This window comes from Chroicocephalus ridibundus, chromosome 7, assembly GCF_963924245.1.
Source record: "Chroicocephalus ridibundus chromosome 7, bChrRid1.1, whole genome shotgun sequence".
In the NCBI taxonomy this organism is placed as follows: Eukaryota; Metazoa; Chordata; class Aves; order Charadriiformes; family Laridae; genus Chroicocephalus; species Chroicocephalus ridibundus.
This window is the reverse complement of record NC_086290.1, coordinates 19225735-19238918: the sequence shown is the minus strand read 5'-3', so window position 1 is coordinate 19238918 and position 13184 is coordinate 19225735. Positions and strand designations below refer to the sequence as shown.

Sequence of the window (13184 nt, the reverse complement as noted above, 5' to 3'; positions counted from 1 at the left end):
TTTTTCTAAAACAGTCTTCATAACTTTGTGGGGTGTTCTTTAAAAAAAACAAAAAAAAAATTAAGAGAATTTCAAGAGTACTTCATGCACTTGATTCCATTAAATCCCTCCAAAATCAGATCTACAAATAATATTGAAAGTTGCAAGACCCGCTGCATTTTAACGGTAAACTTCAGTTAGAAATAAGTCAGCCTTTTTTGCTTAAATTAAAATGAAATTCTAACATCAATATTTTTTCCAGTGAAGAATCTATGACATATGGTGACTATCTTTAAAAATGTATTGTATCTTTGGAATTCAAATAACGATGTATTGTTTATGCCATATGTTTATGAACAAACATACCACTGCTTAAAGACAACTCTGCAACGGATATAATGTGGTTATGCCAGGTGTGGAAAAAGAAGTAATGTCCCATCTAAAATCTCTTTTATCACCTGCAACTGACCTGTTATCAACTGCTTAGTTTGTTTCTAGATTCTTTAAATATGAAATGGAACATGTGACCTGAGAAGTGCAGCTCAGGTTTATGACCATTTCGTTATTTATGCTGCCATGCACTGTTAGACGACTACAAGTGAAGAACATCTTCTGTCCCCTGTAAGCCCACAACATAAAAAATTCAAAGAAATCTTACTTTTTATGCCATTTCCAATGAAAAGCACTAAGAACTGAAACTGACTCATGCCAAATGCATATCACTGAATTGCTGTGATTGTGAGTTTGAAGTTTGCAACATGGAAATTATTTATAAAATGTCAATTTTAGCTCTGGAAAATATATTCCTAGGAGTATGTGCATTTTCCTTCTCTATCCTTAGAGAATTGCTTACTTGTGGTCAAATCCGCAGTACAACTTGAATATCCATACTGCGAGGGGAGAGAACTACAGTATAATACATTTATCTTGACAAGTGAGGGCATGCATCCATAACTCCCAAGTAGCAAAGCCACAAGTTTTAAAGCTATATGCCTTAATGAAGATAAATGGACTATTCTGCATCCACCACGGCAAAAGGAAATTAAACATTTAATACTTTTCAACAAAAAGTCTTCTTGGAACTTTTTTTGTTTTAAGGAAGGGCATGAACTGAAGTAACCTATGTAAATGGAGTAGTCGGTAAACATACATCGTTTAATTAAATCACCGAAGTCCAAAGAACATGGCATAACAAATTGTAGAACACCAGCATTGATATTAACAGTTTTGGCACCCCATTAAAAAATTAAGAAGTAAAATATGCAAAATATGTTACTCTGACTATGTGCAACTACTATAAAAAATGCTGAGTTTCAACAAAACAGCGGTATACTGGCAATAATAAAACAGTTCAATAACTAGGTTTAGAAAAAACCATCCTGAACTGAAAACATCGAGTGGCCTACAATGCAGTGCAGATGCAATTCATCTCTTACAAATGTGATTCTTCTGGAAAAAGAGCACCAATCTTTACTGAATCAACAGAAATCAAACCCACCGCAAAGGAATCTACCTTCCTTATTCTTCCAGTCCGGCTCCTGTTGAAATTCAGTTCTTGCCTAGATCAAATTAGGATGTTTCCACCTCTGATATGCAGGTTACTGCACCAAATGCTCTGTTCAGTCAATGTTAAGAAAGATCACAGAACTGTAAGAGTATCTAAACGTACTGGATGTTGTACAAAATGTACAAAAATGTACCTTTGACATTTCAACCAAAATTACACATTGTAAAGTTATCTTCTCTCTTTTAGAACTTTTCCCTTTACAGTAGAACAGTGTTGGCCAGCCCAGTTCTAATGAAAGTTGTTTCAGGTATAAAAGATTCTGAAATAAAATTGTAGGCATCACATGTTTTAAGATGTATTTTCTTCTAAAATATTACCTGCATAATAATTCACGATAAACAGACATGTCTCCAAAGCAGTAGTGACAATATAGTCAGTTTACTGTTTTGTTTAGTTGTTTTTAATTAATACTTTCAAGCTGTACCCTAATGACTGTTGAATTCACTTGTGTCCAGGGAAGATTTATTAAGATAAAGGTTATTAAAACAAATGCATGGTGGGGAGGGGGAGTTGCGTATATAAAGAAAACCTTATTAGATGGCTCCAATCTACTTAAAGTTCTCACAAACTTAGTTTAATGGGCTATTTTAAATTTCAAATTTCTGGCATTACACTAGTCTCTCCACACATCTCATTTTAAGGATTCCTTTTTTTTGGCTTTCTTTAAAAACAGTCATCACCTCCTCCAATCCTGTGGTTAATTCAAACAAACAAGGGAAAACAACAGGTTCAAAGGAAAAATAATAGCACTCTGATAGAAGAGTGGAGGTCTGAAAACACACAATCTTTCAGAAAACTAGTGTAAGACTTATGTTCAGCTGAAGAAAATTCTTGAGGTTAGATGGTAATTCCAACACTCAGAAGAGTAATTGTTAAATCTCTGCTTTTGACTTCACTCTTTTAGACTATCAAGGCATTACCAAGTTATAAAACCATTCACATACATATTTGTCTTGATAGGTTGGGAGGATTTGCAATACACACAAACTGTCTCAGAAAAGTTCAGCTGCCTTTCCCCACATGCATTACCAAGCTGAGATAGTGTAGCATATAGAAAATTTAATCTAAACTAGAACGTAAAAGTAGCAGAAGAGATCAAAACTATTTGCAAATTGCTATTCTTATGGTGAGCACTCAATAAAATGACCATCTATTACTCTGAAGAATTAAAAACTGAAATCAGGTATTAACAAAACCGGATTGCTCATACACGTAACTAATTACACGCAGGCTTTCACCTAGATTTAGAGGTACCAATGGGCCAAAAAGAGGAAGAGGAGTGTTTTATGGAAGAGGTCGCCGGAACAGGTCATCCAGCAAATGAAAAACAAAGCTCTGTTCAACCACATGATCTTTGCAGCGGCATTTTATCCTATGCCTACATAAATTTTGTCCATTTTGAGAAGTGGACAAAATCTCATTAGCACAATAAGAATTAAAAATGTGCTGCAACACTACAAAATTTAAAAGTACAGTATTTGAGCCACCACACTTTTACAAGAGATGTAAAATGCTTTATCATTCTAAATAGAAATTTGAATATTTAAAGATATTATTTTCTTTATTGACAGCTCAAAAGGACTTTGAGACCTTCACCTTGCTCAAGACGACCTTGGCTTTGGACAGACACAACTAAGTTATGGACCTCCAGCAGCAACTCAGCTAAGCTCTCTTCTCCCTTTTTTTTAAATTTTTTTTTTCTTTTAAACATACAGTATAACTGTCCCTCTTTGGGACCTCTAGGAGCATGATAAGAATATTTTTTTCACACTTTAAAAATGAGTAAAAGAACAAATGATAAAGTTCATCACATTTGTTACTCCTTTTAGAATAAAATTCTAAAGATCTCATAAATTGAACAAAATAAAGCAATTTACAACTTCCACTGACAAGAAACTGCTTGAACAAAATGGTTTTAGACTATACCCCACATTCTGGCTACTCTTTGCAGTATCAAACCTTCCCATTCCAGAAGAGGTTACTCAGACCACAGAATAAGGTTCTCCAATGAATTATTTGGCAGGAGACACTACTCATAAACTGAAATAGGGAGCTGCTGACTCTACACAAGGGGAAAAAAACCCCAACCCTGCAAGAATAATAAAGTATTGGAACAAGTATTCCCACGGAGCTGCTGCATATTAAGACTTAAGTGCGCAAAACCCTAAGCGAGCTGGTCTGAACTCAGTGTTGACACTGTGCACTGCACAAAGTCAGACTAGATGATATCCTGAGACCGTTTACAACTGGCATTATTTTGATTTACCTGACTACCCAAATGTACATTTTTTTTTCTCCTTGTACCCTCTGAATGAGATTAAGATAAGGACAAAATGCCATAGCAAAAATCTCTTTTGTGAAAGTGGCAGGATGCGGTTTAAGCACAAGATTAAGATGCATAGCATATTTGTTTTTATCTGTCAGGAGGTGATTAAGATGCAAAGTAGAATTTATTGCAAGTTATGGCAAAGACAAGTCTTTTCCTCAGAAACCATTTAAAAAAAAGATTTTTGCATACAAATACTTCTGACAGTGACTTGCTAGGAAAAGTTACAGTATAATGGACATGATATTTTGCTGTATAAGAGATTTTGCTACATACCCTACTAAACACCACAAGCGCCAACAAACTTCTCAGATGTACAAAATGGACTTCTGACAATTTTGGATATTTTACTGATCCTTACGCCAGCAATTATTAATCAAGGGAAACCAATGAAATGCCTCAGAGAAAACAAACCATTTTAAATGGTGACTTTTTTTATAATAAGGATTTAAAGTTTAAAACAGTTCAAAAAAGAAAGCACCACTTTTTTCTTAATTTAACATACGAGTGCAACACAGTAAGTTAATGCTTGTGGAGTTAAAGATGCTATGTTACAGTGGGTTTAGTGTAGTTATATTTTCCTTAAGAGGTGAGGAACAGCTGCTAAGTTAAGGTCCAAAAAAAATTTTATTTTTAACATTTGGCAAAGGTATATAGTTCTCTGTAACAGACATTTCAGTATGTATGTTGGAAATAAATATGAAATGTCAATATTTAGCTTTATTCCAGATCTTTAATGAAATTACTGCTTCTGTGAAATATTCTAAATATGTATTACAACTTCCATTGCACAGACTGGAAAACTGGAGGGGGTATAAGAAACATTAGGAGGTACAAGATGAAGCAACAGCTAGCCAGGTTGCCCCACTGGACATATTTCAGCGTGTTTACTTTGACTTCATTCATACAAATCAATTAAAAAAAAAAATCCAAAACATAAAGCGTTTTCTCTCTGGGTTCTGATAACATTGACCTTCAGATAAAATTCACTGATCTGTTGTGAGTTTATTTTACAGACAGCTAGAACATTATTAGCCTGAAAATTGCAATGTATGGTACGCAGTCATGAAAAAGCATACTACATGCAAAAGAATATGCATGTAAAGTAATAAGATCTAATAATTTAGAATTGCTTGTCCTTCATGTGTCCTACTATATTTATGTAATAATATCCCAGTCCCAAAATGGTCATTGAAGCAGTTGGCATTTAATCCACAGATCTATACGAGGGTTTTATTTTTATATAAGGATTTTATATGACTTCTTATTTTTGCCCATTGGCTTTAAGAAGACATAAAATGACTTTTTTTTTTTAATTGATGAGAATTGTATGTATTCATATCTTTAAATTGCAATTGTACGCCCTTGTCCTACTCGGTGTTTGGAACACGGGGACAGCTAACAAAGAAGTTAACAAGTTTTCGCTTTCTATCAGTGACAGGGCAAACTGCTTTTTAATGCTTTAGCCAGTCAAGGTGAACCTGAGGCTCCTCATCAGAATTCATTTCAACTTCCTGACACATGAAAATAACCTCTGCCCCGGTTATTCTTCACTAGCACAACCATGACTGCTTCACTGACTATAAGCCATAGCAATTTATATGGGCATGGACCTGCCCTGAGGCAGGTTTAAGATTACTTAATGTGTTATTTTGGATTTTGTTTTTAAATACATCTAATCTCAGTCAAAACACACCATATTAAAATCTTCTGTGCCACATGTTCACTACGATTTTTTGCCAGACAGTTATGCTAGTAAAAGGTATAATGAGTAATGATCTTGGACTCACATAGCTACATACACGAGCAAAAGCCCACCAGCATAGAGGCTACTACACCAGCAAAATTACCTCTGCAAGCGGTTCTTTTGCTGGCACTGAGAAAAAGCAGGTACTTCCCTGAAATAGGCTTAGCTCGAGTTGTCTAGCACACGAAGAGGCACTGGACGCCATACTAAGACAGCCATGCACATGAAGCAGTCAAACCTGACCTAAGAAATCCCCCTGAGCTCTAATATAGCTGCTGTTCTCTCAGTTCATCTAAAAAACAAAATACGTTGTAATATAAGTGATCTTGTCAGCCAGGATCACAAAAGTCATACACATTCCATAGCCCAATCTCAACCACAAAATCAAGAAATTAAGTGGTATTCAGAATTTGGGTGATTCTTTCTATTTCTAAGCTTTTAAGGACGCACTTGCCAGAAACATGACAGATGTAAACTTTTTTTTAATGCGAAACCTGAGAATGTAATTTAATCTGACTGTAGCAGTTAGACATGTATGAAAAACAAACATTACAAGACTTCCAGTGATCTCAAGTACTGGCAGCAATGCCATAAGAAAGGCTGCATTTGGGAAATGTTTAGGTGGACAAAAATTTATTCCCAGTCAAAATAAATATGCCATAGATTATTTTCTTGAAGAGAACAAAGACCCTCAAAGATGACATCTGTGTCAAACAACAGTGGCAAAAAATGTATTTTTAAAAAAAGCACTTAGTGAGCAAGTGTGCTGTAACAGTAGTGTGACTTACTCTGAGGCTTTTCTCCTGAACGGATTCAATAGCTAGCGAGGTCTAAATTAATTACTAATATAGTCCTGAACGCTATATTTTGACAAAATAAAAAGAATCCTATTTCAACATTTCTATCAGAGTGGGAAAATAAGAAAAAGCAAAAGGAAAAAGTTCTAAAAAAAATAAGTCAGGAGTAATTAAATATTCTACTGCATCTTTTTTGGCTTTTTTTTTTCCTCCACAAAAAGTACCTAAATTTTCAGCTACTCTTTATGCAATTTAAAAGGGAGCAAAATTAATTCAGATGTCTAATAGCTTCCAAAGAACCAGAAGCTATTAATATTTTCAATTGTCTGTTACATAAACAAATTTGCTATAAAAATTAGAATTTAAAAAAACCCAACTGAAAATGCAACTGTGGCTTCAGAATATTTTATTACGAAATTAAGGGAACCCTTAGTGGAATTGTTCGGTAGCTTTAATGTGATCTGTCTCACAGGAAATATGATACTACAGCTTTACAGAAAATGAACACTTACTTTTTAAATATTTATAAATTTACATTAATATCACCCATATATACCATGACGCATTTCAATAATTATTCTACAATACAATGGGAGTGCATGCTCAAACAAAACACCTCAGCAGTATTTTAAAGCAGTAAACCACCTAGCCAATTTCTGTACGTTCTGTAGTTTTTCTAATCCACTCTCCCTGTGGTTGAGCAAAATCGAATTGCCTCTCACATTTGCAGACAGCTCTGTGAAGGTGATAATAGAGCTGCTCCCTGCTGTCATGAGGCAGGAAATAGGAAAATGGCATATGGGGCTAGAAAGAAATAAAAAGAGAACTAAACAAGAACAAAAGAGATTTCAACAAAGGACAACTATAACCCAATATGCTTTGCAAGCTAATCTCTTTTCATAATCATTTAACATACTTAATCATTTATCTGCACACTTCTCAAAAACTCTAATGCTTGATACCAAGTCTTCTGTAAAGTTTTATTGCCCAAAACATTTGCAATAGAAATCATACTAAAAGGCATCATATGCAACGCCTATAAATCGATGCCGCCTTAGTACCCACGTTAAGGGGCTGAACCTATTCCAATCTGTTAGTAATTGATCTTAGATTTTGTGGCTAAAATGTAATATCTGACACAATGCATACTCGGAATGTTAGTTGCAAACATGTTGAGTGACACCTGAGTAGCAAAATATTAAGGGAGGATTATGATTGGTTATGTATACTGACAATATGAAAAACTTCCAGCCTGCTTAAGGACTACTGATGTAAGATGCAGAATAAACTAAAAATGATCTTTTCATTTACAAGGAGATTTTTTTTTTTATTTTTATTTTTTAATGCAGAATGGGCCTCCAAAACAATTAAGAAATTTAACATATTTACAGTGTTTCTATATTAAATCTTAACGAAGTACCTTAAAAAAAAAAAAAGCAAAAGCAAGCCTACTATACCTTTCCTTTTACACTCTGAATGGGATCCACCACCACAGCAACAGCTCTTTCTGATAAGGCTTCAAAGCTCTGCTGAGTATTGATATCTACACCAGACAACCAACAGCCAAAGCCAGGGTGACTATGATACCAACCAACTACCATCTCAGGTCTGAAACAAAGAGGACATTGAGACTCTTAAAAATAAAAACACGTAACAAGAAGAAATAGTAATGTATCAGGGCATAAATTAGGATGAGCTGTGAAAAAAACACCATTAGAAATATTTAAATTACTCACCATAGTATGGTGAAATCACGGACATGAATAAATGCGACAAAAGAGGGCTATTATTAAGGGATGCACATTAGCAGTGGTAGATCATGCTTTCAGTTTTTCACCCTGTTACCACACCTTCACTGAACCAGTTTTTACCCTTTCAGCACTTGAGTAAATATCTACTCTTTAACTCCTTGGCATCGAGGGTTGAATTTTCACGGCAGAAAGTCCATTTCAGACATGGACAACGGGAACCAACGGTGGGAAAGGATTAAATATCAATTAAACCAGCAGTAGAACTAGGAACTCAGTCAAAAAGCAATTTGCACTGTTCTGTTCAGCTGCTGAGCCTTTTGCTAACATTAATTTTGAAGTTTTTCCCACAGTAAAAGAATTTGAGCAAGCAGACGACAACTGTTGAGAGGTAGAAGTGAAATAAAGATTTGTTTAAATACTAGGATCTTTTACAAAATTATTTCCCCTTTTCATTTAAATTGCTCATAAATAAGCTACAACTTCATTTTTTTTTTTATCTTCAGTAAAAGACATTAAAAAAAATAAATCAATCTTTTAAGGAGGTACTGGCTAGTAACTGCCTATACTAAATTGAGCAGCATTCTTATCTTTCTGTGCAATAATCAAAGCTGTAGGTTTAACGTGTGTGACAATCTCCTGACAATTGAAATGCATGAGGTGGATTGAATTACATGCTATGCTGCTCACCTGATTTCTGGGCCAATTATTTCCTTTTAAACATTATTAATAGCTCCTAAATCACTACTTTTGCGGAAAGCCAGCTGTTTCTTCTAAACAACATGCAGGGAGTACCTGTTACTGTCAGCCCTCTTTAGGGTGACTTACCTTCCCGTCTGTTTCAGCATATCCAACATTTTTGCTTGAAATACAGGATCAACTGCCTCCACACTGACACCCTGATGTAGAAGACAGACAAAAGCATAGTAGTTGTACATAAAGCAATATTATCTTTTAATTTGTTACTTTCCACAAACAAAAAATTGAACACCTTTCATAAGCGTTTGTTTAAAAGAGCAACCTGACTACTTTAGAACTACTTGATAAAACACCCTTAAATGTAAAATACAATTCTTATAAATGTATTTCAATGTGACTTTAAAAAGCTGAAAGAAGATTTTGAGTTGTGATTTAAGTCATCTCTACCATGAGTAAACATGATTAAACATGCAAAGGAACACATCTTTTCCTCTTTTTGTTCTGGAAACTCTGGCCTGTTGTTTCTCACAAGTTCAGTTCTACAGGTTTTATTCAAGATAGATATCACATACTAGCTTTTTGCAGATTCTACTTATACTACGCAAATGCATAAAATAAACTCAGGACAAAAGAATTTTAAAATTTCATTGATGTGCAGCTGAGTTACAAGAGATCCGGATCCGTGCTTCTCTTAAGAACAGTATTTCATTTAAGTTACACAAAAAAAGCATCATGAATTCCAGTTATACTCATTGTCTCATCATCTCTTTAAAGTATCTCTTCATAACATGAATATTCTTACTCAAAATTAAAATACATAATTTTTTTTCACATCACAAAAATAGCATTTAAGAGACATGTCGCTGCAAGATCTGTCAAAGAGAGCAAGCTTGAAGTATATCTATAGCACCATCACAATTAAGGGCATGAAATACTTCTAATCAAACCTTTTACATTTTGAATCCTTTCCCTGGCTTTTAGTACATGAGTTTTTAAAGTTATCAACTCATAAATCTTATAAATGATGTTATACGAATATATTTATACATGCATAAAGACATAATGTCTCCATACATTGATATACACACTTACATACTAGTCTTTGCTAAAAAAAAATTAATATAAATCTGGTTTAACTTTTTTTTTTACTGAAACCTTTAAATCCATCAGACATGTTAGAATTCTATCTAGTAGGTTAAGATTAAGACAAAGATTGCATAAATGAGATAAACCAAAGAAAGCTTAAAAAAATATTTACCATAAGGAAAAAAAAAAACCAAACAGGTAAACAAAATCATGAAGGTCTAGGTGTAAAGAACTCACCGTTCCCGACTGTGGCATTGCAAAAACATCAATCACTCTCACAGTGTAATCATCAACAAATTCCCCGAGCATTAAACCCATAACTTCCATAGGGACACCAGCACGACCATGCTTCAACATCTGGAATTAAGACCAAATGACACTGTATGTTTAACAGGAGGTTCAAGTTTGACTTGGGGTAGTTCTTTCAGCCTTTGCTGATCTATAGATAATTTGCAACTTGTAGCACTTTTGCAAACTGTAAGGAACTGTAAAATAGTAAAAATGAAGCCAACAAAAGAGAAGTAATTAGAATAAGTTTCTTGGTCTGAGGGTTCCAAACAGTATTATTTTATTTTAAAAATTAGTCTGACCAGCACCTAAGGAGCATAAGTCCATAAACTTTGGATAGGTGCCAGGTGCTCTATCTCCAGCACTATACACAGATGCAGTACACACAGAACACTTACTTTCAGCAGTGCAAGGGAAGAGATATAAACCTGTTCCGCTGTATCGACCGCAGGAGCATCTGTTGGTGGCCCCTATGAAAAGAATAAATAATTATTTTCTCCACCGTTATTATTCTGTAGTTTCTAAATATTTTCTTCTGTTTTCCATATTACAAAACTCACAGAAAAATGCATATATAATTGTGACTGTGTGTTAAGATGCAGTTCCTATGAACAAAACAAAAAAGCACACCTAAACGCCAAACACTTCTTTACAGCACCTTCCTTCACTAACCTGTTTTGTAATACAAGTCACCTAGCCATCATCCCCCGTCTCCCCCATCCCAAAACAATACCAATCTAAAGAGCAATCCTTTCAGAATCAAATAAAAAACTGGCATGTATCGCACTGGGTACAAACCTGTTACAAGACATACAGTCTAAGAGTCAGATAAGTTTCCATTAGTCTGCCTTGCTGCAATGCTAACCTTCGTCAGCTGTAAAATACGGCCAGTTCTCCAATTAACTATGTGTTTCTTACAGTGGTGTGAATGTAAATGCTGCTGGGCTAGCATGATTAACTGGCACCAACACAAACAGCAATTTCCCTTTGCTTCATCAGCTTTCAGCTAAAGAGGACTTGCAGATAAAGGCTATGGGAGTACTTTGCAGATACACCGGTACAGTGAGAGAAAAAACGGACCTCCGATCCCTAGGTGGAAAAGCTGTGAACAAAATACTTTGCTCTTTGCCTTATGAGTAGTTATTCAAAAATTAGCACAACTGTCCCAGGTGTGAATGATTGGTTGAAACAGGTTCTGTGTACTGTTGAAAATGAAAAACACAGGAGGCAGCAGTTTAAATGTCCCTTTCTAGAGGAGCAAGAGACATGTTGCTCTTATATACAGAATTCTGTATCAGCGTACCTCATTACAGCCAATTAACAGTACATCATTATTTATTACCAAACTGTGTACAACAAATTTTCACTGAAAAGACAAAAGGTTACTTATGCAGTAAGTGATGTAAACTTAGAAGGGCAAAGCAGCAACTGTGGAGTAAGGTTAAAAAAAAAAAAAAGATACTCCACATTAAGTTAAAGGAGGAAAAAAATGGTGCTTTTACACATTTTGTAGATTTAGAACTTTGATTCCAGTTATAAGCAGAATTGGTAAAAAAAAAACCCAAGAAACCAAATAAATTTTTGATTTTTCACTTAATGTGGAAAAATTCAGTACAACGTGCATCCACATGACATCAAACAGAGACAGCCATTGACACAAGCCATCATCTCCTGAAGACAAAACCAGGAACATGAGCAAACAGTATATCAAATTTGTATAGTAATTGCCCTTTCTGCATACTTTCACTTTTACACACACAGAAAAACATTACCTAGTCTTCAGAATGCTTTAAAGACAGTAAGAAAATTCAGTTTTGAGTCCCCACCCCAAATGTCAATTAATTCCTCCTCTATTAGCTCCAGATCCAATCCTTCTATTTTGAATCCAATCCTTGTACTTGGAAACTCACATACATTCATGGATCTCTGTCAACCACAACTGCTTCCTAACACCTTCAAACCTTTATTTCCAACTGACGTGATGCTGACCATCACGTCTTGATATTTGCTCTTCCTCACTTTTTAGTACTCATTGCTAATTCTTCTGATACTTTGGGCTTTCCAACAGCAATCTTCCAGCAGGTTTAACTTTCCATCTTCTACAATATTCTCAGCCAAAGGCTCATTTTTAAACAATTTCACCTCTTCATCAAGTATTTCCCTGACTACCCCCAGCCCAACAGTAAGATGCTCCAGTGGAGAAGTGTTCCTCCAACACTTACGATGAAAAACTCTACGAGCACCCCTTCAGAACATCTCACAGAACCAGATGCACAGGGCACCTGAATCACTTATTCCAAGTTTACTACAATTAAATTGACTGACGAAGCTTCAAACGCCCAATGATTTTCTGGTATTGTTACTATGGTTTTTTTCCTCCATAAACATGTAAGTTTACTTTCTTAACTGTCTCTCTCCTGCTTTAAGTCTATTCTAAATGATCTTTTTTTTACTTAGTCTTAATTAGAAGTCTTAATACTTTGGAAAGCACAAAGACTCATATTTCCACTTAATCATTGCTAAGAATGAAGCAGAAATTAGTTGGGGTTTAATTAAAATAAAGGTATGAGTTTGATAACAACCCCCTCCTTCATACATAAAGCTCTCTTCCAATTTTCTACCGGTTCTAGACCAGAAAGAGTCTGAAACGAGGGCAAAAGTACAAACACAGTAACCTTCTGCTTTCGGAAGAACCTTAACATCCATGCTGTAATCACCATACACATTCTACATTTGTCCCAGATTTTGTTTAACATTTCACTATGAGCAAATATCCTGTTACACCATTCAGTATTTTTTTTAAAATAAAGAGCAGCATTAAAAAAATCTCCCCCAAACTAGCATAAGTAGGTCTGTGATTTCTGGAAGGCTAATGCTGATGTTTCATTGAGACTACCTTCTCAAAAATCAGGAGCTTGAACTGAAGTTTATTCCACAGACTATGGCT

The 13184-nt window shown here is 35.0% G+C and overlaps 1 protein-coding gene across 2 annotated transcripts in view; it reads right to left on the bottom strand.

Moving 5' to 3' along the window:
* The window catches only part of PSMD14 (proteasome 26S subunit, non-ATPase 14), a 48710-nt gene that overhangs the window by 14437 nt on the left and 21089 nt on the right, over positions 1–13184 (bottom strand). For both annotated transcript variants that reach the window (XM_063341622.1, XM_063341623.1), the window contains 4 exons: positions 10636–10707; positions 10187–10306; positions 8993–9063; positions 7874–8024 (listed from right to left, as the gene is read on the bottom strand). In XM_063341622.1, coding sequence (XP_063197692.1) covers positions 7874–8024; positions 8993–9063; positions 10187–10306; positions 10636–10707 — 414 coding nt within the window. The remainder of the gene's footprint in view (positions 1–7873; positions 8025–8992; positions 9064–10186; positions 10307–10635; positions 10708–13184) is intronic.